This window comes from Polypterus senegalus, chromosome 3, assembly GCF_016835505.1.
Source record: "Polypterus senegalus isolate Bchr_013 chromosome 3, ASM1683550v1, whole genome shotgun sequence".
Taxonomy (NCBI): Eukaryota; Metazoa; Chordata; class Cladistia; order Polypteriformes; family Polypteridae; genus Polypterus; species Polypterus senegalus.
Window position 1 is genome coordinate 24444900 of NC_053156.1, and position 26999 is coordinate 24471898.

General features: G+C 40.3%; 1 protein-coding gene across 2 annotated transcripts in view; it reads right to left on the reverse strand.

Moving 5' to 3' along the window:
* nckap1l (NCK associated protein 1 like) overlaps positions 1 to 26999 on the reverse strand; it is a 135320-nt gene that overhangs the window by 100727 nt on the left and 7594 nt on the right. For both annotated transcript variants that reach the window (XM_039746803.1, XM_039746802.1), the window contains exons 5-12: positions 22675 to 22817; positions 22509 to 22599; positions 22291 to 22428; positions 12498 to 12546; positions 10789 to 10945; positions 5453 to 5509; positions 1730 to 1826; positions 1491 to 1600 (exon numbers count right to left, since the gene is read on the reverse strand). In XM_039746803.1, coding sequence (XP_039602737.1) covers positions 1491 to 1600; positions 1730 to 1826; positions 5453 to 5509; positions 10789 to 10945; positions 12498 to 12546; positions 22291 to 22428; positions 22509 to 22599; positions 22675 to 22817 — 842 coding nt within the window. The remainder of the gene's footprint in view (positions 1 to 1490; positions 1601 to 1729; positions 1827 to 5452; positions 5510 to 10788; positions 10946 to 12497; positions 12547 to 22290; positions 22429 to 22508; positions 22600 to 22674; positions 22818 to 26999) is intronic.

A 26999-nucleotide genomic window follows, 5' to 3' on the forward strand; every position in this document is an offset into this window, starting at 1 on the left:
CATTTGCTATTGCATGTTAAAGTGCTGCACAAATTAGAAAATATATAAGAGTGCAAGAACTAAAGTGGCATAGCACCAAAGAGTAATCTGGACTGTAATCTTGCATTGGAGCCTTTCTGTCTGCTGTAAGAAAACGACGGTCTTATCCTTTAGTTGTAAAGTTCAGCTTCTTGATCTCAATAAACTTACTTACATTTCAAAATTCACATTTACATGCAAGTAGTTCATTACCAAGTTATGTCATGTGCACGTGTGTGTGGTGTTTGTTTACATCCATTTTCAAACTACACTTTACAGTTTTGCTGGGAAGCTGGAGTCTATCCCAGTAAGCTGGCACAATACCTGGACAGAGCAGCAGTCCATCGCAGGGTGAATACACACAGACACTCACACACACCAGGGGTCAATGTTAGCATTGCCAATTCACTAAATCTGCCCGTCTTTGGACAGTTGGCGGAAACCAGAGCTCCTGGAGGAAATTTCAATTGAAATATTCTTTGTTTTGAAAAAATATTTGACATTCGATTTAATAAAAGGGTAAGCGTCTGTGTGTCTGTCCAAATGCTATGCCTCTGTCATTCCAAAGGAAAGCGCCTAACAAACATTTCTAATAATAAAATGCATTACATTTGTTTTTTTAACAGATGGTGCCAAAACATTAACACTGCTTTTACAAATCCTGTACCAATTCAAATATCACTGCGACATATGCATTATGTTTGTCATTCCAACAGATGGTGCATCAGAAATATTAACACTGCCTTTACAAATCCTAAACCAAATGACATATCTCAGAGACATAAACATTGCATGGTGCACTGCAAACGTTAACACTGAAGTCAACGTTGATTACTTAGATTACAACCCATCTAAGACGGGTAGCTCAACTAGTCCACCGTAATAAATAATAAAAGGATAGGTGTCTGCGTATCTGTCTGTGTGTCTTCATCACAAACATTTTTAGTAATAAAATGCATTGCATTTGTCATTCTAACAAATGGTGCTTCAAAAAACATTAACACTGCTTTTACAAATTCTGTACCAAATGGCGTGTCACAGAGACATATACATTGTATCTGTCATTCCATTAGATGGCGCATCACAAACATTAACACTACTTTTACAAATCCCATACCAAATTACATATAACAGAGACTTACACATCTCATGGTTCACTGTGAACATTAAAGCTGAGGTCTACATTGAACAATTCTACCCATCTTAGACAAGTAGCGCAGCTAGTGTCTTTAATATAATGTATAAGGTACTATGTTAAACATTTCCAAAAGAAACCTTTTCTTTTTCTCTTTTTAAAGAAGTATTTAATTACTTAATTCATCTGGCCTGAAACTTCAATTATAATTAAGCTTGTGTTTAACAATCAGGAAAAGAAAAATAAATATTGAATTGTTCACCATTTAGATATTCTACAGGTTTTAAATACAGTTAGAGGAACTGCATGTTGGCATTATTTTAACATTTTTACTTACAAGTCGACATAGTCCTCAGGATTCTTAGTTTTAGGAATATTTTCACTGTGGCGAATTAGCCAGCACACTTCATCACGGGAGAAAGAAAGAGCCATGAAGACATAAAGAGCCTATAAAACAGAAACAGATTTGTTTTAAACTGTGTGGAAACATTCTATAAAGTCTGTGAGTCTTGCAAGGTTCCAAACCGTGTCAAAGCACAACATCGTTTAAAACTGTGAAACTTCATGATTGGCTACCTTCGGTCCCAGCAGTCCGGGCTCATCGGTGAGGAGCATCGTGAGTTCTTTTAGAATGTTTCTTAGATATTGACGTCTCTCTCTGTGAAAGGGGCCACTGCACAATAACAATCGGAAAAAAAAAAAGTTACAGCAAATAAATTCGCAACTGTGGGTCTATTTTATGAAACTTAATGAAATGATGAACTTAAAAAAAGGCTCACTGCAGTTCTGCAGGTCAAATTACCTGTTCAAATGTATGGAGGCCTGGAGAAGTGAGAGCAGGGCAGGTAGAGAAATTGATCAGAGGATTCATTAATAGATAGATAGATAGATATGAAGGCACTATAGATAGATAGATAGATAGATAGATAGACATGAAGGCACTATATAGATAGATAGATAGATATGTGAAAGGCACTATATAATAGATAGATAGATGAAAGGCACTATATAATAGATAGATAGATAGATAGATATGTGAAAGGCACTATATAATAGATAGATAGATAGATAGATATGAAGGCACTATAGATAGATAGATAGATAGATAGACTGACGTGAAAGGCACTATATAATAGATAGATAGATAGATGGATATGAAACGCATTATATGATAGATAGATAGATAGACTGACGTGAAAGGCACTATATAATAGATAGATAGATAGATCGATCATTAAATGTCACCCTGAGTGTGACAGAGGCAGGGCAGCATCAGCAATAACTCAAAAATGTGCTCCTCTTCATATTTTCTCCACCAGTTTGTTGTTTTTTTCTGCTCTACTTTATTTAGCTCTTAGTAAGTAAACAAGTGGTCAGTGCAAATTGTTTTCTATTATCATTTTGAAGTGGTGGAAGTTTGGCCTACAGTACTTGTTGCTAATGTAATAGGAAAAGAAAAATAATTGTAAATGAATAAATACAAAAATATAAATACACACAGTTTGATCTGAACAAAGAAGAAAACTACAAAGAAATAAAACTTCTGACTTGGCAGTCCCCGTCCCAATGAGGCGCTATACAGACGTATCGTCATTGATATAAAGGAGCCCTCATCATATTTCGTGATTCACTTCTGCTGAATGATTTGTTGTCTGAAAGTCCTCAGTGTTGTTGAGTCACAGAGAGGATGTGTAGCTTTGTTCATAAAGGCATTGAGTTTTGTTTTAATTCTCTCCTTCTCTACAATCTCCTGGGGATCCAGTGTGCATTCTGTAACTTAGCCTGCCCTTTTAATTGGCTTGTTGATTCGGTGGTCCTCTCTTGAAGTGATGTTACCAGTTCAGCACACCACACTGGTCATCACAGAGTTGTAGAAGATGTGAAGGATGTCAGTTCCCACATTAAAAGAACGCCGTCTCCTAAGGAAGAAGAGCCTGCTTTGCACTTTCTTCTATAGTTCTTCTGTGTTACGAGACCAGTCCAACCTGTCATTAATGTAGAACCCCAAGAGTACTTGCAGGAGTGGACCACCTCGACATCAACTCCTTGAATGGTGACCAGACATAGAGACTCTTTGGTGTAACGAAAGTCAGTAAGCAGTTCCTTGGTTTGTTAAGATGCAGACAAAATCTTTTTTATTTGTTGTTGGTATTCTATTTTCTTTTTCCTTTTCATGCTGTGGTGTCTGTTATGTATTGGGATGAAGTTGTGTGTATTTTATGTTTTATTTTTTTTTTTCTTCATGTCTTTATGTTTTTTTCTTGGTTTAATATGTGACTATGTATAGGTGTACTGTCTCCTTAAATATGAGTATATTCCACTCTGTCCATCCTTGTTTAGGAACTGCCCCCAGGCCTACAAAAGCTGTCAAGACCGGCTGCTCAGTGGGAATCACTCATTATTGTGAATTGTCATTATTTCTATTTATGGTTGGGTTTCTGATTACTGGATTATGTTTTTTTGAGTCCTGTTCACTGTGAATTGCCTTTTAGGTGTCTCTTTTTATGCCTCTGGTTGCTCTGTATTTATAAGAATTTTACAAATAAATATTCTTTATATAAAAATTTATTTGTTGTCCCATTTGTGCACAAGCCAAGGTTTACGGTTACCCTCCTTTTTGGGGCTTTTTGAGATTATTAAAGACATTCAAAGTTAATTTAGGACTAGTATTCCTTTTAGGCCTGCAGAGCCCGAAACAGGGCATTCGTGTGGGGATTGGTTCAACACGGTGAGGTTTATTCCAGGCCTGGTCTGCCCAGTGCAGCCTTGCACCATGATTGAGGACAAACTCTTCTTTTTACTTTTATGACAGGGTCTTCGTTGTGCACCTTAGACACAGTTTGCTGTAGGTGAACACACTTGATGATGCAAGCCCTTGTAGACTCCACTATAAGACTTTCTCCTACCCTTCTGTAGGCTGCTTAAAGATTTTGCGTACTATTTTCTTTTTTTTTTTTTTGTTCACCTGTCACAATTAAAATCTAGGTAGTTCAGAAGCATGCCCTCTACATCACTAGAGTTTAGTTTTTCTTACTATTGAGTCAAAATATAGTTAAGGTGTACAGTAATTCCTCGCTACTTCGCGGTTCACTTTTCGCGGATTCACGACTTTGCAGGTTTTTAAATATAGTAGCAGTATTTCCTAGTCTAAGAACAACAAAACAAGTTCGGTGACCGAGTGCATTGTAACACGGGCTGTGATTGGTACATGGGAGGGAGACGACAAATCACAGCTTCCCGCTTTCTAATTGGGCCCGTGACTGGTGCTTTGACTGATGCCCAGATCCCACAGACTGGCTAAGGATCTGCAAGAGTGGTCACAGGAATGGGACGACGATATGGTTCGATCGGTCCAATTTTGCAACAAGGTCGACGACGTCATGACCGCCTACAAGCTGCTCTTCGACCGGAAAAAGAAGCAGCGGCAGCAGCTGCCGATCACAATGTTTTTGCAGCCTCGCAAAAAAGAGCCAGTTCCTACTACTACTACTACTACGGATACACCTTTGGAAACCGTGGAAGAGGTGCCCCAGGAAATGGCACCGCCTTCTGAAGAGACGTAAAATACAGTCATCAGCTGCGCAGTAAAAGTCATCATCACCTTCATCGTCATCATTTTTACTGCACAGCATATTCATCACCATCATCACGTCATATATAGGTACGTGTACTTCGCTATACAGTAACTGTAAACTTATGTACCGATTTCATATTGCTTAACAGTTGTCCCTGTTATTAATAAAAGTAAAGGGTGGGTTGTAAACAGTATACGGAGGGTTTAAAAATGTCCAAATACACATTTAATAATTAAATAAATACGGTGTCCCTACTTTGCGGAAATTCAGTTATTGCTGCCGGCCTTAGAACCTATCTCCCGCGATAGACGAGGGATTACTGTACTACAGAATCACCATGAAGGAGCTACAGAAAGATATGTCTACTACTAGCTGAATACATGGAGTAACAGTTGCTAAAGAGCTTTTTAAAATTTTCAGCAAGTTGTGGATTAGAATGTGAGAAGGCCAAGACCACAGGATTTATAATGATCTCCTTAAACAGCCTATCCAGGAACGGTGGTGCACACGTCATAAAACACATGTCTTCCAATCACCAATCAAAGGCCATCTCTAAAATGTGGGTCTTCTTGAAGAGGGACAGATACATTCCTGCAAGTCTAATAATAATGATGATGACGACATTACATAATGTTTCTTTTCCCCCTGTTCTTAATATGATATCTGCAGTGTATTATTGGCACAGCTGCCTTGAAGCACAAGTTAGGGCTGAGAGAGCTCTTACCTGTTGATTGCTACATATTCTCTGCTTTCCTTAATATCTGCTATCCGTTTACTATACCTGTAAAATTCAAGGAGAGATGAGTTAATAGCACTGGACTTGTGATTCAAAACTTAAAACTCCCTATTAGGGCCAACGCCAATCCCAGCAGTACTTGGTGCAATGCAGGAAATAGCCCTGTAGTGAACACCAGTCCATCGCAAAGCCCACACACTCCAGTCACTTTGGAGTCTCTGATTTACCAATATGTCTTCGGGAATGTGGGAGGAAAGCTTGAGTACCCAGTGTGGAAGAAAAATTAGACTTAGGAGTCACATAGTCATTAAGTATGAAGTGCTTTGATATGCGTTCCATATTAATATCTTAAAGAATTATCATAAAGGGTTAATAGTGTCAGAAACCTGTTCAGGCATCTCAGAAAAGCAGATAATGGTCAAGTGAACAAGAAAATGTACGGAAGGATGACTAAGCGATCTGATGACATGTATTCAACAAGACTTATACACAGAAATTTCACTGATGGTGGCTCCAAACAATAACAGTATAAGAAGAACCAGAATATATCAAAACAGACTTTCATTTTATATAGATCACTTGGGTGTAATCTGTGGCGGGCGGCCGGATCCCATGCCCGGCCGGGACGCCCCTTCTATATAAAGTTCCGGGGGATCAACCATGGGCGTCTCAGCTTGGTGGCAGCCTCCCTGGCTGAGGATGGTGCCTCAGTTTCCCACAGGGCTCCATGGGTGATGGAGTTCTCCACAGTCCTGTTGGGATCTGGGGTGGCCACCAGGGAGATGCGGCATGGATCCCGGAGCCAGCATGGACATCTCTACAACCCCGCCCGGAAGTGCAATCAGGAGCAGGTGATCCGGGTGGGCTATAAAAAGGGCCGGCAACCACCACTCAGGGGCCAGAATCGGGAGGAAGAAGACGAGGTTGCCAGGGAGGAGTGGTGGTGCCAAACGGGAGTATTGTGGTTGATTTGAGGTGCTTTTGGGACTGTGTTGTGGCTGGGGGGTTAACGGGGAAGACGTGCCCTCCAGCTGAAGAAAAATAAAGTCTTCTTGTGTTTTTACACGTGCCTCTGTCTGAGTCTGTGCCGGGTCGGGTGCTAAACAACGTCCTATTTCACAAAACTAACGAACCAACCAAAGTAAATGTGTGCATTGATCAACACTGTTATGTAAATTCAGTTACTTATAAAACGGACCTATTCCTTTAATATTTGACCATTCTGATCATGCTGTAGAGGAGTGCTCCCTTTTCAAGTATTAGCTGAAGAGTAATAACTGACACCTGACTGATTACTGATTTGTCCTGTTAGAGAATAAGCTGCGGTGGGCTGGCGCCCTGCCCGGGGGTTTGTTTCCTGCCTTGTGCCCTGTGTTGGCTGGAATTGGCTCCAGCAGACCCCGATGACCCTGTAGTTAGGATATAGCGGGGTGGATAATGGATAGATGGAGAATACATTTTTTCTTTAGTCAAGATACTCATTTCTACCATGCCAGAGATAATCCCATACAGAAATGAGGAGATCATGAAAACTCCACTTAAGTCAATGACCAGGGATTTGAGCTCTGTGCAGAGGAACCAAGAAGCAGCAGCAGCAGCAGCAGCACTCACCATCAAACTACCATGCAGCTTATTGTGTAAATAAAGCATTTCGATATACTCATGGTCACAACTCCTTATACAGTATGTAATTGTTACAATTATTATAATATGTTCAGACTATTCTACAGTTCAGGGCAGTTTGGTGCAAGGTTATTATAGTTTTGCCTTTTTATGTTAGTTTTTATTTCTATATTTTTTCTGACCTTACTTGGAAATTCGGTTTAGTTTTAGTTTTCCTTCATCATGTATTTTTAGTTTTAGTTTAGTTTTTATTTCACAAAGACATTTCTATTTTATTGCTTGGTGTGTGTGTGTGTGTGTCCTGCAGTGGGTTGGTACCCTGCCCGGGGTTTGTTTCCTGCCTTGTGCCCTGTGTTGGCAGGGATTGGCTCCAGCAGACCCCCGTGACCCTGTACTTAGCATAGAGCGGGTAGGATAATGGATGGATGGAGAATACGTTTTTTTCTTTAGTCAAGATACTCATTTCTACCATACCAGAGATAATCCCGTACAGAAATGAGGAGATCATGAAAACTCCACTTAAGTCAATGACCAGGGATTTGAGCTCTGTGCAGAGGAACCAAGAAGCAGCAGCAGCAGCACTCACCATCAAACTACCATGCAGCTTATTGTGTAAATAAAGCATTTCGATATACTCATGGTCATAACTCCTTATACAGTATGTAATTGTTACTATTATTATAATATGTTTAGACTATTCTACAGTTCAGGGCAGTTTGGTGCAATGTTGACACCATAACAGGTCTTTGAATAAATGTAAGTATTCCTCACTTGTATGGAAGTATTCAAGGATTCACAGTACACAGTGCACACACACCATATATAAGAAATACCGAACAAAACTCCTCAGCACCCAAAATGTTTGACATAAATTGTGTCCTTCTCATTACTGTGTTGGCATAAAAAAAGCAAATTTCCATACATTTGTTTTCCAAAGAAATGAAATGTTTTGTAGTAATTTCCAATGTAACATATTAAGCAACAGGCCACTTTAAAGATAAAGCACTTGATCACTTTATAGATGTACAGCCCAGTGCGTAATTTGACAAAGATAACCAACTGCTGCTTCATGGAATCAGACTGATTAACTGAAACAGAAATGGCTGTTGGAGGCTAAAGGGTGAGAGTGTGGTCAGTCTATAAGTAGGGATGCTTCTCCTTGAATTGACTGGTGCAGATGCCAGTGGCCTTGTAGTGTTCACCAGAAGGGAAGGCCCGATAAAGGCAGGCCTTAATAAATCCTGTTTGTCTTTCTTTGGCATATACTGTGTGCCCTGAACACAAGAGAGCTGGGTGTCAAGAATACGTATTTATCTAATAAGCTTGTTACCAATGGGACATTTTGTACTTTTAAGTGTATCTTGTTGGAATAAACTATAAAGTATCTGTTCTTCATTTGGGTGGAATATTATTACAGCTTTTGTGCTTATTCTTCACAGCTTCAGAAGCATGGTTTCAGCACCCAGCCCCGAGACTGTGGACTGATTGTAAGTATTTCTCACAGATTTTGCCCTGTTCCTTGTATTTCACAAGAGGCCACTAGGGGGCATAGCACAGCCCCCAAAACCTTGGCACAATTCCACGGGCACCAGTCCTGGGTCCAACCCTTAATGCTTTTTACTAACAAGGCAAAGCATTTCTTTTCATTTCTTCCTCTCCTGCCTGGCAAGCTTTGTCCTCCTCCTCCTCCTCCTCCTCCAGGCTCCAACTTCTAACAGGTGGAGTGGTGGCTCTGAGGCTGGGGATCTGCACTGGCATTCGGAAGGTTGCCGGTTCAAATCCCATAAATGCCAAAGGGACTCTGCTCTGTTGGGCCCTTGAGCAAGGCCCTTAACCTGCAATTCCTGAGCACTTTGAGTAGTGAGGAAAGCGCTATATAAATGCAGAGAATTATTTTATTTATTTTAGAGTAAGGTGAGGTGGCTCCTTTTATGCCAGAACCCCGGAGTACTTCTGGTGCCAGAACACTGCAGCCAGGAGGTACTTTGAGGTCAGGAGGAGGTGCCATTAAACAAGGGAGTCCTCTACTGGCAGCACCTCCTGGCATCACCTGGGGTACCCAACAGGGCTGCCTTCGGAACTACACCTGCCATGCATTCCTAGGGGTGTCCAAACCAAAGTCATGCCAGAGCAGCATTGCCACCTATCATAGTGAAGGAACAACTGATCTTGACAGGCAATCTCCCTCTGTCCATCCATTGTATTTGTGTTCCAACGGGGAAAGGTATAGGAACCATCTATCCTTGCCGTCCTTCCATAACATTAAGGACCATTCCCTATCCCAGATGAGATTCCAGTCCATCCATTACATCTACTGCACACCTTAAAGACATGCATGCCAGAACAACTAACTAGAACATTGTAAGTGATTGTGTTTGTTGGTCTCAATGTAAAAGGACTTGTGTCCCATCCATAGTTGTTGGTGCTGATCCATTAGACTCTGAACAAGTATGGACCATACTGCATTAATAATAAAACAACTTTCATATTAAAACTGTGCAGTGGTAGTGATGCTTGCATTGCAAAAAGCAGATGGGGGTTTAAGGCCCTGTGTGGGGTTTTCTTGTTGTTGGCATATGGTTTCTCTGGGTGCTTTGGTTTCCTCTCAAAGAGATAAAGATTGGGAGAATTGGTGATGTATGAGTGTGTGTGTGTGTGTGTTCACCCTGTGATGCACTCGCACCCTGTCTAGGGATTGTTCTTGGATTGCGTCTGATGTTTGGTAGGGAAGACTCCAGTTTCCTCAAACCCTGCTCTGGATAATCGGGTTTGGAAAGTGGATGTGGATGTTCTTATTTACAATACAATACAATACAATTTATTTTTGTATAGCCCAAAATCACACAGGAAGTGCCACAATAGACTTTAACAGACCCTCTTTCTTGACAGCCCCCCAGCCTTGACTCTCTAAGAAGACAAGAAAAAACTCCCAAAAAAAGGGAAAAAATGGAAGAAACCTCGGGAAAGGCAGTTCAAAGAGAGACCCCTTATCAGGTAGGTTGGGCGTGCAGTGGGTGTCAAAAGAAGGGGGTCAATACAACACAGTAAAATACACAGAACAGAACAAATCATCAATACAGCATAAAAATAAAAATTTTAGAAGTACGGAGCAGAATTTAACAGTAGATTTTATTTATGCATACATTCTCTGTTACGATAGAGGATACTTTCGTATTCACATATTAAGAGAATATAATTTTTTTCTTATTTTTTTAAATCAAAGGATCACGCTTTTCATTCTGAAACTTGATGGTGGATCCACAAAAATAACTTTTTTTTTTACTATGCTTATGCTATGCTTATAGCAGGGCCTGTGAAGAAAACTGAGGAAAGGCTGTCGGCCATTTTTTGACACGCTTACTTCTGAACAGGGTCACAAGGGGTGCTGGAGCCTGTCCCAGCTGGCATAGGGCACAAGGTAGGAACAACCCCAGTCCATCACAGGGTGGACACACACCAAACACACTCACAGACCAATTTAGGATCGCCAATCCACCTAACCTGCATGTGTTTGAACTCTGGGAGGAAACCCACATGTACACAGAGAGAACATGCAAACCCCACACTGGGGGAACCAGGATGGCAACCCTGGTCTCCTATCTTCAAGGCAGAAGCACTACCACCGTGCCACCTCTTCCTTTGTGATTAATGTCAACCAAAGAAAATGTTGGTGCAATGGTTCTCAAAAGTTTGTATCTTACCCCTTCATGGTGTCAAAAAAGTCTTCAGTGGTCTTGTGGAAGAACAGCAGTTCATCTCTGATAATTGTAATGCAAAGTCCACTCCGTAATGCACTTTTCCACAAGTCTTGAGATGGCTGGTGTGTGTTTAGACTTCCATGGCACAGCAAAAAACCAACTGGGAAGGAAAGCAGTTTGGCATTAGCAGTGACCCAAGGTCTTGAACACTTAGTCATGAATGAAATTCCTAAGTAAACTCTGTACGTCCCCTATTTCTCAAACGTTGCCATTACAGTATATATAACATTGATTCTAAACAAAAGAAGGTGAAATGAATTAAATAAAGTTTCATTTATTTGATTTTATGCAGCAAAGGATACCATTCATCCATCCTCTAAAGCAGCGGTTCTCAAACTTTCGTATTTCTCGACCTCCTTTTTCTACCTGGAATAATTCTGCGCCCCCTGCTTAATATAATATAAGATGAGAATAACCCATGAAACGACTAACAAGGTATGATATTCGTGCGGTGTCGCGGTATCCTATCATTTTTACTTCCATAAGATTTGCATGTGTTCGGCTAACTTCGATGAAATATTTGCAATTTATTTTTTTAAAGTGTTTTAATAACTGTTAAAATGCCTTGTGTGGTTTTTGGTAGTAATTCTAATCCCAAAAACAAAGAATTAATTATTTATTCTTATTGAATTATTTTTTTATATAAAGAAACGATTAAATATGTTTTAATTTTTAAAAATCTCGTAAATGAGGACACCGATGAAGTCAATCTGTGCGAGACGAACGTTTTTCCGTCCGACAAATATTATACCACTGTTAGTTGTATCATGAAAATAACCGAATACGCAGTAAATTATTGAACTCAATTTGGCAATATTGGCTATGCTGCCATTGTGGCGCATTATCACCTGAGCTACTGCTACCCGAATGTTCACAACAGATACCGATACGTCTCGAACTTTCTGGATTGAAAATACGCGACTATAAAAGCAGCAGCAGCGGCGCCGCTCATCAGTTAGTCATTAGATCTATGCCTTAGAAATGTTTTATTTTCATTTTAGTTATAATGTATTCGTTGTGATTATATGCTTGCAAATTTAAATTTGAAATTAAAATGTAAAAAATTGATTTTGATGTCTTGTTCATCTATTCGACGCCCCCCTGGGCGCACCCCACAGTTTGAGAACCACTGCGAGTCTAAACACATTTCGTCAGTGACACAGAGAAGCTGGAGCCTTTCCCAGCAAGTAAAGGGTGCAGGGAAAGCAGGGCCTCTGAAGAAAACCAATTGAGGAAAGTCAGTCAGTCATTTTCTAACCTGCTTAGTCCTGAACAGTGTTGTGGGAGCCTATCTCAGCTAGCCTAGGGTGCAAGGCAGGAACAGTCTCTAGACAGGCCGCTGACAAACCAGCGCCTATTTAACATCACCAATCCAGCTAACCTGCGTGTGTTTGGATTGTGGGAGGGAACCTGAGTACCTGGAGGCAACTGACAAAGACACGGGGAGATCTCGTAAACTCCACACAGTGAGGATCCACGATGTGAACCCTGGTCTCCTTATTGCTACCATTGCACTATTGGTGCCGCCGCTGAGGATACCATGACTTTGAATTTGGGTTTGTACTTGTGCCAAACTTCATCATCGCCTTTGAAAATCACAACATGAGCAGTAACTTGAGTGACAGACTTATCACAAAGGTTCAAAGACTTACTGATTATCCACCGCTCCATTGTCTCCATAGATAAGTACTCACACAGCATCTGTAGAGTGATAAGAAACAAAATTGGTGGTTTAGCACTTTTCATTTAAGATTTCATTGGTATTTGCACATACTCTCAGCTGCAACATGATTCTAATGAATATTCATGTGTAACCAGGTCATTGTAATTGCTTAAATAATCTGCTCCATCTTATATCTCGGAATGCCTGTCACCTTACACTCCAAATCGTAACCTTAGATCTTCAAATGTGGGTTACTGCTTATAATTCCAAGAGCTAAACTTAACAGAAGTGGTGAGGCGGCCGTCTGTTGTTACGCACCTAAAATCTGAATAGCTGACCAATAGAAATTCACCAGGGTGATATGGTGGAGCACTTTAAAAACTGATAAAGACCCCTTATTGTAACATGGCTTTCTCAACGCTTCATCTTAGTTTAATCCTAATGTTCTGTATGTGCATTTAATTACCAATATCATTTATGGTGGCTCCATAATCCATACTAACCCCAACTCTCTTTTCTGTTCTTTTTCTGATTTTTTGTGGAGGTGACCTGCACCATCACCAACTGATCAAAGCACCGTGATGCCCCCACATTGATGGATTAAAGGCCAGAAGTCCACGTGACCGTCATCATCAAGTTCTACCATGGGAACCCTGAAGACCATGAGGACTGATTGAGGTCATTTATGTAAGGTAGAATGCTTAGAGGGGGCTGGGTGGTCTCGTGTCCTTTTATTTTATTTTTCTCCAGCTGTCTGGAGTTATATTTGTTTTTTCTGTCCTCCCTGGCCATCAGACCTTACTTTTATTCTATGTTAATTAGTGTTCCCTAATTGTATTTTCTTATTTATTTTGTCTTTTTTCTCTTTCGTCATTATGTAAAGCACTTTGAGCTCCATCATTTGTATGAAAATGTGTTGTATAAATAAATGTTGTTGTTGTTGCTGTGCAAGAGATGGTGGAACGCTTGGTGAGAAGTGAACTGCATTATGGGGAGACTGGCCACTAATAAACATACAAATGGGAGCCATGGTCAGAGGCAGTCTGCGTGAGGAAGGTGTAACCAAAGGTATCCAGGGCACAGTATCTCAGGCTTTGCAATAATCGAGTATACTGAGTGATGTTATGGAAGGAAAAGAAGTGAACAGTCAACAGTGCAGCCCGTGAAATAGCAATTCACTAATCGGACCCCAATGAGTTGTTAAGAAAAAAAATTCATCCTTATATCTGCTGTCATAAAAGATGAGTTAAATTACTTAAAATATGTTAAAACTAGGGCTTCTGATTAATTGCCATTAACTCATTAAAAATTTCATGCAATGACGTTTTTAGCACAACAACTAAACGTGTTAATCACATACGGTGAAGCTGACTGTGTGTTGTTAATAAGGCAACGCCAAATGAATCCAAGTCTGTTAACAGTAGTTCTGGGCACAGGGGTCAGCTTCACGTGACTGTTTCCTGTGTTGCTTCCAGTCTTTCTTTCATGAGTGTGACATTGCAAAGTTGGTTTATTTTATATTACAGCAGGGGGCGCTTAACTGGGGGTCTGAATGTGGATCCCGATACCCCAGTGCAATGATGGGGACTCTGTGCTGTAAAAATGGCACAGCCCTTTAGATGAAAAGTAAAACCAAACTCCGGACTCTCTGTGGGTATAAAATATATATGTCAAAAAATACGTTTTAAAAACCACACTTGTATTAAGTTAAAAATTGTACTAAAAAAGAAGTACATCACTCATACAATAAAAGATGGCCGATTTTGCTAAGATTTTAAGAAGCGTTTTTTGAATTTTGATTGATGAAAAGCGCCCACCTTCTATTTTACGAGTGATGTATGAGATACTTCTTTTTTAGTTTTTTAGTACACTTTTTAACTTAAGAGTGGTTTTTAAAAAGGCCACTCAAGGACATTCACAGAGTTGTCCTGAAGCCACTCCTTTGATATCTTGGCTGTGTGCTTAGGGTCGTTGTCCTGCTGAAAGATGAACTGTCGCCCCAGTCTGAGGTCAAGAGCGGTCTGGAGCAGGTTTTCATCCAGGAGATCTCTGTACATTGCTGAAGTCATCTTTCCCTTTATCCTGACTAGTCTCCCAGTTCCTGCCCCCCACAGCATGATGCTGCCACCACCATGCTTCACTGTAGGGATGGTATTGGCCTTGTGATGAGCGGTGCCTGGTTTCCTGCAAACGTGACGCCTGGCATTCACACCAAAGAGTTCAATCTTTGTCTCATCAGACCAGAGAATTTTGTTTCTCATGGTCTGAGAGTCCTTCAGGTGCCTTTTGGCAAACTCCAGGCGTGCTGCCATTTGCCTTTTACTAAGGAGTGGCTTCCGTCTGGCCACTCTACCATACTGGCTTGATTGGTGGATTGCTGCAGAGATAGTTGTCCTTCTGGAAGGTTCTCCTCTCTCCACAGAGGACCTCTGGAGCTCTGACAGAGTGACCATTGGGTCCTTGGTCACCTCCCTGACTAAGGCCTTTCTCCCCCGATCACTTGGTTTAGATGGCCGGCCAGCTCTAGGAAGAGTCCTGGTGGTTTTGAACTTCTTCCACTTACAGATGATGGAGGTCACTGTGCTCATTGGGACCTTCAAAGCAGCAGAAATTTTTCTGTTACCTTCCCCAGATTTGTGCCTCGAGACAATCCTGTCTTGGAGGTCTGCAGACAATTCCTTTGACTTCATGATTGGTTTGTGCTCTGACATGAACTGTCAACTGTGGGACCTTCTATAGACAGGTGTGTGCCTTTCCAAATCGTGTCCACTCAACTGAATTTACCACAGGTGGACTCCAATTAAGCTGCAGAAACATCTCAAGGATGATCAGCGGAAACAGGATGCACCTGAGCTCAATTTGGAGCTTCATGGCAAAGGCTGTGAATACTTATGTACGTGTGATTTCTCAGTTTTTTATTTTCAATAAATTTGCAAAAACCTCAAGTAAACTTTTTTCACATTGTCATTATGGGGTGTTGTGTGTAGAACTCTGCGGAAAAAAATGAATTTAATCCATTTTGGAATAAGGCTGTAACATAACAAAATGTGGAAAAAGTGATGTGCTGTGAATACGCTCTGGATGCACTGTGTGTATATATATACAATTCAGACCCCCTCAATTTTTCACTCTTTGTTATATTGCAGCCATTTGCTAAAATCATTTAAATTAATTTTTTCCCTCATTAATGTACACACAGCACCCCATATTGACAAATAAAAAAAAGAATTTTTGAAATTGTTGCAGATTTATTAAAAAAGAAAAACTGAAATATCACATGGTCCTAAGTATTCAGAGCCTTTGCTCAGTATTTAGTAGAAGCACCCTTTTGAGCTAATACAGCCATGAGTCTTCTTGGGAAAGATGCAACAAGTTTTTCACACCTGGATTTGGGGATCCTCTGCCATTCCTCCTTGCAGATCCTCTCCAGTTCTGTCAGGTTGGATGGTAAACGTTGGTGGACAGCCATTTTTAGGTCTCTCCAGAGATGCTCAATTGGGTTTAAGTCAGGGCTCTGGCTGGGCCATTCAAGAACAGTCACAGAGTTGTTGTGACGCCACTACTTCGTTATTTTAGCTGTGTGCTTAGGGTCATTGTCTTGTTGGAAGGTAAACCTTCGGCCCAGTCTGAGGTCCTTAGCACTCTGGAGAAGGTTTTTGTCCAGGATATCCCTGTACTTGGCCGCATTCATCTTTCCCTCGATTGCAACCAGTCGTCCTGTCCCTGCAGCTGAAAAACACCCCCACAGCATGATGCTACCACCGCCATGCTTCACTGTGGGGACTGTATTGGACAAGTGATGAGCAGTGCCTGGCTGTCTCCACACATACCGCTTAGAATTAAGGCCAAAACGTTTTATCTTGGTCTCATCAGACCAGAGAATCTTATTTCTCACCATCTCAGAGTCTCTCAGGTCTCTTTTAGCAAACTCCATGCAGGCTGTCATGTGTCTTGCCTCTCCTCAGAGTGTGGACTCATGTCTCTGTTTACACCATGTTGTAATGTGTTAAATTTTAGCACAAGTTTAACTTCCCATTCTTTTCTCTCTTGCTGTGTTCTGAAGTTGCCCATTAGCCCTGTGAGTTTAAAGTCCCTCTCACAGTGTCCATGGCTGTTGAAATGGGCTGCTACAGGAACATCTGCGTTGCCACGTATAATGTGGAACCTGTGGAAATTAATTCTCTGGCAGAGCATTTGTCCAGTTTCTCCCACATAGAGTGCAGTGTCAGGACATTTCATGCAGAGAATTAGGTAGACCACATTAGATGATCTGCAGGAAAATGATCCCTTTATGTGATGTTCAAGTCAGCAGTGTGGTATAACTAAACGGTATGTATTATAAATGTGAGCACACGTTTTACTTTTCTGTAGGCAGGGAGATGTACCATTTTCTGTTGGTTCACTTAGGGAGCTTCGGACAATTAGTTGCCGCAGGTTTGGTGTTTGTCTGTATGCCAGGAGGGGAGGTTCAGGAAATGCATTTTTCACTGTTTGGTCGTTGTTTAGCATTGGCTGAAGCTCTTTTATAATTTTTCGAAGTGCTTCAAGATTCGAGTTGTAGGTGACAACAAGGGGGATGCGGTTCTTGTTGTCTTTGTTTTTATATTCCAGAAGGTTATCTCTGGGTATGGCAGTAGCTCTTCTTATTTGAGTGTCTGTCAATTTGTGGGTATAATCTTGTCTGATGAAATCTTGTCTGAGCTCCTGCAGTTGTTTATCCTGGTCTGTCGGGTCTGAGCAAATACGATTGTACCGTATTGCTTGGCTGAAAATAATGGAGAGCCTTATATGCTTGGGGTGGAAGCTAACATGGGTTAACATGGATTAATTGATCAATTAGTGAACTGATTATTGATTCATGCATTGTCATCGGAAGTGAGTAAGTGTGCAAAAAGTCATTTGTACAATAGGAAGTGGGTTAAATATCGATTACAAGATTTGTACCAGACAACAAAGAGGTGAAGTTAAAAGAAGCCTGGTAATAATGATCACTCAGCATACGTAATAAAGAGCAGCGTGTATCCCAATGTCCAGGCTAAAATGCCCACCACTCCCTAGTCATTCTAGCCCCCTAATCATTCCCTCACAACTTCACTCCCTAATTGCTAATGTGTGGCGAGTACACTGGTGCAAAAATGGCTGCCATCACATCATCCTGGTGGATGCCACATATTAGTGGTGGATGAAGTGGCTCTCAAATCAGTTTTATTATTGTTAAACATTTTTCATATTGTGTTTATTTTATTTCTGGTTTCCTTTTTGCATTTATGTACAGACAAGAATAAACCCCGGACAGGGTGCCAGACCATCACAGGGCAAACACACACACACCAATACACTTAACTAGCATGTGTTTGGACTGCGGGAGGAAACCAGAACACCCGAACTTGAACCCTGGGCTTCTAACTACAATGCAGCCGCTCTACCACTGCGCCACCGTGCCACCCCACCTGATATCTTATATACGGCTAGTGCTTAACTCAGTACTCATTCAGGATTTCTTACACTGCCTTGCACTATGCAGGTTTTTTACTTTCTTTAGGTATCTACTTGTCAATTGCATGTGTGTGTTTGTCATGTATCTACGAGGGGGAGTCCAGCTAAAGTTAGAAAATGGGATTCCATCTCTGTTTGCTTCAGTTTTTTGAAAGACCCCTTTCATTACCCTCCTTCACATTAATCACCCCTTTGAACGTCATTGTTGTATAACATTTCATAATTCATTTTTTATGACTTTCCCTTCAGTTTTTTTTGCTTATCAGAATCACATTTATTTGGCTTAGTATGCATTTGTATACTTGTATACTGTATACTTTGTTGAGATTTATCAGAACATGAAACGAACCTTAACAAACCTGATGCTCTCATCTCTCAGTGTCGTCTCCACCCTCCTCAATGCACTTGCGCCACCTGCCTGATAAAGTTTTTGTCTTGTCCTTGCAACGGCTCGTGCACCCGAGTTATTAACGAACACACTATGCCAACGGGTACTCCAGTCAATAGTGCCAGTTACTGTGACTTGCTGGAGATAAATATGAACCCTTCTATTCAAACCAAGCGGCAGGGCCTGCTGTCTCAAGGAGACAATGACACACACACACTGCTAAGAACACCAAGCCTTGTCTGGAGAAACTGGAGTTGCAGGCGTTGTCACATCCTCCTTATTTTTTGCAGTGTGATTTCCACCTTTTTGGAGCGCTAAAAAAAGCATCTGGGTGGTCATCGATTCAAGACAGATGACGACGTGAAGAAAGCAGTGCACGAGTGGCTATGAGGACGAGACAAAACTTTTAATTCTGCTGGAATCCTGGCACTGCCAGGCAGGAGGCGCAAGTGCATTGAGGAGGATGGAGTCCACACTGAGAAATGACAGCATCAGGTTTGTTAAGGTTCGTTTCATGTTCTGATAAATCCCATTTTCTAACATTAGCTTGACTCCCCCAAAAACAAAAAGAGTCAGATTTCTCGTACGAATGCATACTAGGCCAATAAATGTGATTCTGATAAACAAAGGGAAAGTGATAAAAAATGAATAATGAAATGTCATACAACAATGACGTACAAAGGGATGATTAATGTGAAGGGGGGCAATGAAAGGGGTCTTTCAAAAAACTGAAGCAAACAGAGATGGAAAAGTGGAGGAACAAAGAGTGGTCACCTTGCTTAAAATAGCTGAGTGTAATTATTTAGCTGAACTTGACTGACTGATTGAATGCTCGACAGATGGTCGCTGTCCTCTTGCACTTCAATTTATAGAGGATGATTAACCACAATCACTGCATTGACCTAATTATCTCATTTTGCAGCAACCTAAACTCAGCCATCAAAATGCTTTGGGGTCTTTTAGTGTCTCCTGACAGAGATTTGTAAATAGCCAGCATGTTTTAATAACCCACAACTCCTCCAGTATGTACTGACACCATGCTAGCAATTTCATTGTAAGGTGCCAGAATGATCCATCCATCCATTATCCAACCTGCTATACCCTAACTACAGGGTCACAGAGGTCTGCTGGAGCCAATCCCAGCCAGCACAGGGCGCAAGGCAGGAACAAATCCCAGGCGGGGCGCCAGCCCACCACAGGGCACACACACACACACACACCAAGCACACACTAGGGACGATTTCGGATCGCCATTCCACCTAACCTGCATGTCTTTGGACTTTGGGAGGAAACCCACGCAGACACGGGGAGAACATGCAAACTCCACGCAGAGAGGACCCAGGAAGCGAAGTACCCACTGCGCCACCGTGCTGCACTGCCAGAATGATATTCAAAAAAACCAAACAAAAAATGCTGTCTTTTTCATTTTAAAGTGAATCATTCTGGAAACAGACAGTTAGTGAGAAAAAAAACTCACACAGTATTAAAATGACTTTCTTAATCTTCATTAAATCCTGTGGATTACCCTGCACACAGTGCCTTTGGCGATAGCTTAAAAGTGCTGACACTCCCAAATAATGTGCCATCAAAGACAGGACACATCCTAAGTCTGAGCGTTTTGGAACCTGATAAGCTAAAGCGCTCACTTGGTCTTCACTGAGGAGATGAATGCCATTGTTTGTAAGGTTTGTCTGTGCTGAGACTCGCTCAACGTGACTTTGAGAGCCTACTAAAGTACATTTTTACTTATTTGAATAGCCCTGTATTTAAACGGTGTGAAGTTGTAGAAGTTTGGATTTTAACACGTATTAATTATATATTAGACAATTAAACAATCAAGATGAGAAAAAGCCATTGAGCCCAGCAAAGCCTGCCAGTTCTATCTACTTAATTATTCTAAAAGTTGAGTTTTGAAGTCCTTAAAGTCTTACTGTCTACCACACTACCTAGTTGCTTATTCTGTGGTTCTTTGTGTAAAGACAAACTTCCTAATGTTTGTGCAAAGTTTCCATGGTGACCCTGTGTTATTGATGAGCTCATTTTAAAATAACAGTCTCGATCCACTGGACTAACTCCCTTCATAATTTTAAACACTTCAGTCAGGTCTCCTCTTCATCTTCTTTTGCTCAGCTCTTTTAATCTTTCCTCATAACTCATCCTCTGTAGCCCTGAATCAGCCTAGTCGCTCTTCTCTGGACTTTGTGCAGCACTGGAGACCAAAACTGCACCCAGGACTCCAGATGAGGCCTCACCAGTGTGTTATGAAGCTTGAGCAGAACCTCCTGTGACTTGTACTCCACACATCAAGGCGCTATATAACCTGACAGTCTGTTAGCCTTCTTAATGGCTTCTCAACACTGTCTGGCAGTTAAAGTCACCGTCTCGATCCACTGGACTAATTCACTTGATAATTTTAAATACTTCAATGATGTTTCCTCTTAATTTTGTTGAAAATGCTGTTTTAAGATGCTTTTCAAACACCTTTAATTAAATCTAAATAAAAAGGTTAGAAAGGGAATTACTAACTTAACTGTTACTTGTTGTATGGGAGAACTTTTAACATTTTAAAATGACAAATGTCAGGTAAACAGCCAAGGCCTGAAAGACTTATCAGGGTGGACAGAAGTAAAGAAAATTCAAGAAAAGCTGAAAGAGTCTCTGATACTGATTACCATTCAGGGAGTGGATGCAGAGATGGTGTACTGCTACAAGTACTGGGGGGTTTATAACAATGACAGGTAGGACTAGTCTTGTCACATTGATGAGTTATGTACTGTGAGAAAGGGCAGGCTCTTTTTGCTTAGGAGACTGGGTTCCTTTACTGTGGGTAATGATGACCTTTACATGTCTTATAACTCAGTGTGTTGTTTGCGGGACTCGTAACATCACTTCAAGAGAAACCGACTGGATCAACAAACTGATTGGGAATGCAGGCTTAGTCACGGGATGTGCTCTGGAACTTCTAGAAGTAGCATTGAAGGAGAGATTTAAAACAAAACTGAGAGCCATTATGAACAATGCTGCACATCCTCTCTGTGACACAACAACACTGAGGACTATCAGCCAACAAATCATAAAGCAGAAGTGAATCAAGAAAAACAATGGGGGCTGCTTTGTATCGATGGCAATACCTCAATGTGACTGTGACTGCTCTTTTATTTTAAAACAAATTGTCTCTATCTATTATATAGTTCCTTTCATATTTATCTCCCTATCAATTTATCATATAGTGCCTTTCATATCTATCTATCTATCTATCTATCTATCTATTATATAGTGCCTTATCTATCTATCTATCTATCTATCTATCTATCTATAGTGCTTTCCTATCTATCTATTATATACTGCCTTTCATATCTATCTATCTATCTATCTATCTATCTATCTATCTATCTATCTATCTATTATATAGTGCCTTTCATATCTATCTATCTATCTACTGTATATAGTGCCTTTCATATCTATCTGTCTATCTATCTTTCTATCTATCTATCTATCTATCTATCTATCTATCTATCTATTATATAGTGCCTTTCATATCTATCTATCTATCTATCTATCTATCTATCTATCTATTATATAGTGCCTTTCATATCTATCTATCTATCTATCTTTCTATCTATCTATCTCTTATATAGTGCCTTTCATATCTATCTATCTATCTATCTATCTATCTATCTATCTATCTATCTATCTATCTATCTATCTATCTATCTATCTATCTATCTATCTATCTATCTATCTATCTATCTATCTATCTATCTATCTATCTATCTATATAGTGCCTTTCATTTCTATTCATCTATCTGTCAATACTTGTTGCATGGATTAATATGTTGGAGCATTTGATAATATCCTTCCTGTTATATAAAAAGCTTAGAAATTGAGTGAGACTCACCGTGTCACAGGTGGCAGGGTTCAACATGGTAGGCGCAGAGCTCAACAAACTAAGCATCTGTGCATTGCGCCACTGTTCTGCAGGCAAGTTTCGCCGAGGATAGATCTGCTGAAGTGACAGCAGGGCCTCTGTCACAGCCTGGAAAATAATTTAAATAGTGTTATTAATGAAAGTTTCATGGTCCAGGTTCTTATCAAATTATGTAGAACATAATAAACCTTAGTGTGTGGTCCAAATTCTTCTGTCATCTTCTTCCAAGGATTTTCATATTCCAGCAACATTTGTCCCAGCCGAGGATAAGCAGAATCACTGAAAGTCAGATTCACATAATATGAGCCATCAGGTAGTTGCAATCATTTTGGCTTCGATTTCTGATCTGCTCACCTGGATCCATTGGACATCTCATGGGCACAGTTGTACATGCCTACCAAGACTTTCCTGTCATCAATGCGAGACAGCATCAGGATCACGGAGACATAAGTGATGATGAGGTCCAAGTAATTCTTTGTAAAGTCATAGTTTACAGTCTGCAAGAAAAAAGGCCTTAATAGGTATGGTGTCGATGTGTGAGAAATGCATTTTATTTGCTATTTGTTCTAGTCTCAAATTGTCTTCTTTGTATTCACTCTAAATGTAAAACTAAATTTACTAAATGCATATATGAAGAGTTAAGTGAAGTATCATATGAAATGCAAAGAGTGTTATGCACAACTCTGCCAACCACAGAAATAACACAACTCTGTGAAATATCTGCAATATTAATAATAATAAAAATAATTACTGTTATTTATCTATATAGCTTTTCTCATGGTCAAAGTGTTTCAAGTGGGCAGACTACTACTCGAAGCATAAAAATCTTGATAAAAATAATGGGTAAAGACTACTGTCAATGCATTACACAGCAAATAAAAGCCAAAGAATTATATTTTTAAAATTGTGGGATAGCCCAAAAACAATAAAAAGGAGTGAAGCAGAAAATGTTAAAAGATAATCATCCAATTATACTGGCGTATTTTTGGGATGCCTGTGTTGTAATGTCTAAACAGGAAGATGGTGAAAGGTGACCTCCACAAGACCTTGACTGGCCTACTCAGAACAGACTCACCAAAAGTCAGTCAGGTCACGATTGCTACCTGCAGGCTGCGGCCCCAACAGGCCTAAAAGTGGGGAAGTGGTTTGAAAAGTTAAAAATACAGTATTGAAAAAGGCCCACACATTTACCAGGAATAACCCGGGTCTCCTAACTGCGAGGCAGCAGCGCTACCACTGCGCCACTGTGCCGCCCTAAAGGGAAAATCATCAACAAAAAGAAAAAAGACTCATGTTGCTCACGTCACATACTCGTCATGCCAGTTATCCAGTTGTATGCTTAAAAAGTGCTAAACTTGAGATTTTTTATTCCATGGGTACTTTTCACATTACTTGCAGTTGTACAGTACTGGTAACCATTTGTTCTATTATATCATTAACGTTTTTCTTTCCAATCTGCATGAAAGCATGAGATTACATTTTTTTGCAGCCACTACTACATTGGGTAAGTAACACATAACAAATATATATAATTTTTAGATGAAGTATTCCTTTACCAAAAATGTCTTACAATGGGAGAGAAACTATAAAACTCTGGCAGGTATAGACAATCCAAACAAAAACATGGAAAAAGAGGGAATACCAAGGCAAAAAGGATTTTCGTAAAATTAATCTCGAAACGCTGTCCAAGATTAGAATCCCATCCACACAATCACAAAAGAAACCATGAAAACCAGAAAAATAAAGAACAAAAACACTGACTTGTAAAGTTCAAACACCAACTCAGTGCTCCAGTGCTGGGACTCACTTTTGAGTGAGAATATTAAGCCAGAAGGAGATCCTCAGCAGTGGAGACGTCAACTTGGCCTCACCCACAAAGCACATAGAATGGAAGCGCATATACAGTCATATGAAAAAGTTTGGGAACCCCTCTTAATTCTTTGGATTTTTGTTTATCATTGGCTGAACTTCCTTTGAATATCTGACATGTCTTATGGACACAGTAGTATTTCAGCAGTGACATTAAGTTTATTGGATTAACAGAAAATATGCAAGATACATTATAACAAAATTAGACAGGTGTGTAAATGTGGGCACCCCAACAGAGATATGACATCAATACTTAGTTGAGCCTCCTTTTGCTCCTTTGAGCCTCTTGATGCTGTCCTCCTATAGCCTTTGATGAGTGTCTGGATTCTGGATGGAGGTATTTCTGACCATTCTTCATACTAAATCTCTCCAGTTCAGTTCAATTTGATGGCTGCTGAGCGTGGACAGCCTGTTTCAAATCATCCCATAGATTTTCAATGATATTCAAGTCAGAGGACTGTGACGGCCATTCCAGAACATCGTACTTCTCCCTCTGCATGAATGCCTTTGTAGATTTTGAACTGTGTTTTGGCTCATTGTCTTGTTGGAATATCCAACACCTGTGTAACTTCAGCTTTGTGACTGATGCTTGAACATTATCCTGAAGAATGTGTTGATATTGGGTTGAATTCATCTGACCCTCGACTTTAACAAGGGCCACAGTCCCTGAACTAGCCACACAGCCCCACAGCATGATTGAACCTCCACCATATTTGACAGAAGGTAGCAGGTGTTTTTCTTGGAATGCGGTGTTCATCTTCTGCCAGGCAAAGCGCTTTTTTGTTATGACCAAATAACGCCATTTTAGTCTCATCAGTCCAAAGCACTTTGTTCCATAATGAATCTGGCTTGTCTAAATGAGCATTGGCATACAACAAGCGACTCTGTTTGTGGTGTGAGTGCAGAAAGGGCTTCTTTCTCATCACCCTGCCATACAGATGTTCTTTGTGTAAATTGCGCTGAATTGTAGAACGATGTACAGATACACCATCTGCAGCGAGATGTTCTTGCAGGTCTTTGGAGGTGATCCGTGGGTTGTCTGTAACCATTCTCACAATCCTGCTCATATGCCGCTCCTGTATTTTTCTTGGCCTGCCAGACCTGTTGGGTTTAACAGCAACTGTGCCTGTGGCCTTCCATTTCCTGATCCCATTCCTTACAGTTGAAACTGACAGTTTAAACCTCTGAGGTAGCGTTTTGTAGCCTTCCCCTAAACCATGAGACTCAACAATCTTTGTTTTCAGATCTTTTGAGAGTTGCTTTGAGGATCCCATGCTGTCTGTCACTCTTCAGAGGAGAGTCAAAGGGAAGCACAACTTGCAATTGGCCACCTTAAATACCTTTTACCACTCATAAATTGGACACCCCTGTCTATGAAGTTCAAGGCTTAACAAGCTCATCCAGCCAATTTGGTGTTGTAAGTAATCAGCATTGAGCAGTGACAGGCATTCAAATTAGCAAAATGACAAGGGGACCCACATTTGTGCACTGCCAGTTTTTCACATTTGATTTAATTTCTTACAACTAAATACTGCGTCACTAAAAGTCTTTGTTCAGAAAACACAGCAGTACTCAGATGTTGCTAGGAAATGAAAGACATACCACTGTTATCATTTGTATTGAAAGGAGAGTCAATTATTATGCAGGCTGAGAGGGGTTCCCAAACTTTTTCATATGACTGTAAGGAGACTGAATACAAATTCTAAATAATTCATAAATCTAAGGAGTAAAATTAGTAACACATTAAAAATAGTTTGTCTTAAATCAGCATTCCATCACAGATAGATAGATATGAAAGGCACTATATAATAGATAGATAGATAGATAGATATGAAAGGCACTATATAATAAATAGATAGATTTGAAAGGCACTATATAATAGATAGATAGATAGAAAGATAGATAGATAGATAGATATGAAAGGCACTATATAATAGATAGATCGATCGATAGATAGATACTTTATTAATCCCAAGGGGAAATTCACAAGTAGTAAAAGCAGTAAAAAAAAAGTGTCTAGGGAGCGATTCGACATAAAAGAAAGTGGTAGAAGTTGTTATACTAAGGTTGTTATAATATTAAGAATTCTGTCACTGTATCTGTTTTAGCTCTCTTTAAATGTATTTTTCATTCTTTTTCTGTGTAACATGCCATGAAGAGCTGAGCCAGCTTTAGCACAGAGTGTCAGCTTTCAGAATAGCTGGGCTAGGCAAAGCATAAAGACAGACAAGAACAGCTGTGGTCAGCCCTAAAAGGCCTAACTGTTATATGATCTGACTGTCTGATGCTTAGCTTAAGTTTGTCTAACTTTTTTTGTCATTGTACTCGGGGATTTGGTCGTGTGGACACGATATAAAAGAACGCTGGAACCTTGCCAAGCTTTGAAGACCTGCGGGAGTGGAAGAAATAGACTCCAAGGCCACCTCCGTTGTGACAGAAAAAAGCCATTTCTAAACGACCAAATCCCCGGTTAGACATGAAATGTGACTGGTCTTCCCTGTCATTTTAAAGCAACGTAAGCCGCATTAAACAAGCTAAGTATATTCTGTCTTTTCTGTGACTTTGTCGCCGCCTATCGCCGTTATACTTTATACTTATTCAACTAAAGGGTTATTAAAACGCCGCAATATAAAAGAACATATTTCCACGGAGCTAACACTCCCATCGGAAACAGAAGTGAACAGTGAAACAGAGAATAATAGAGAAAAAAAGTAAAAAGATAAAATCATACATGGAGCTGCTGGAATGGCTGCCACTCGCGACGGTGCCAGATGTAGACAGTCGCTCACAATATTTTTAATTATGCTTTA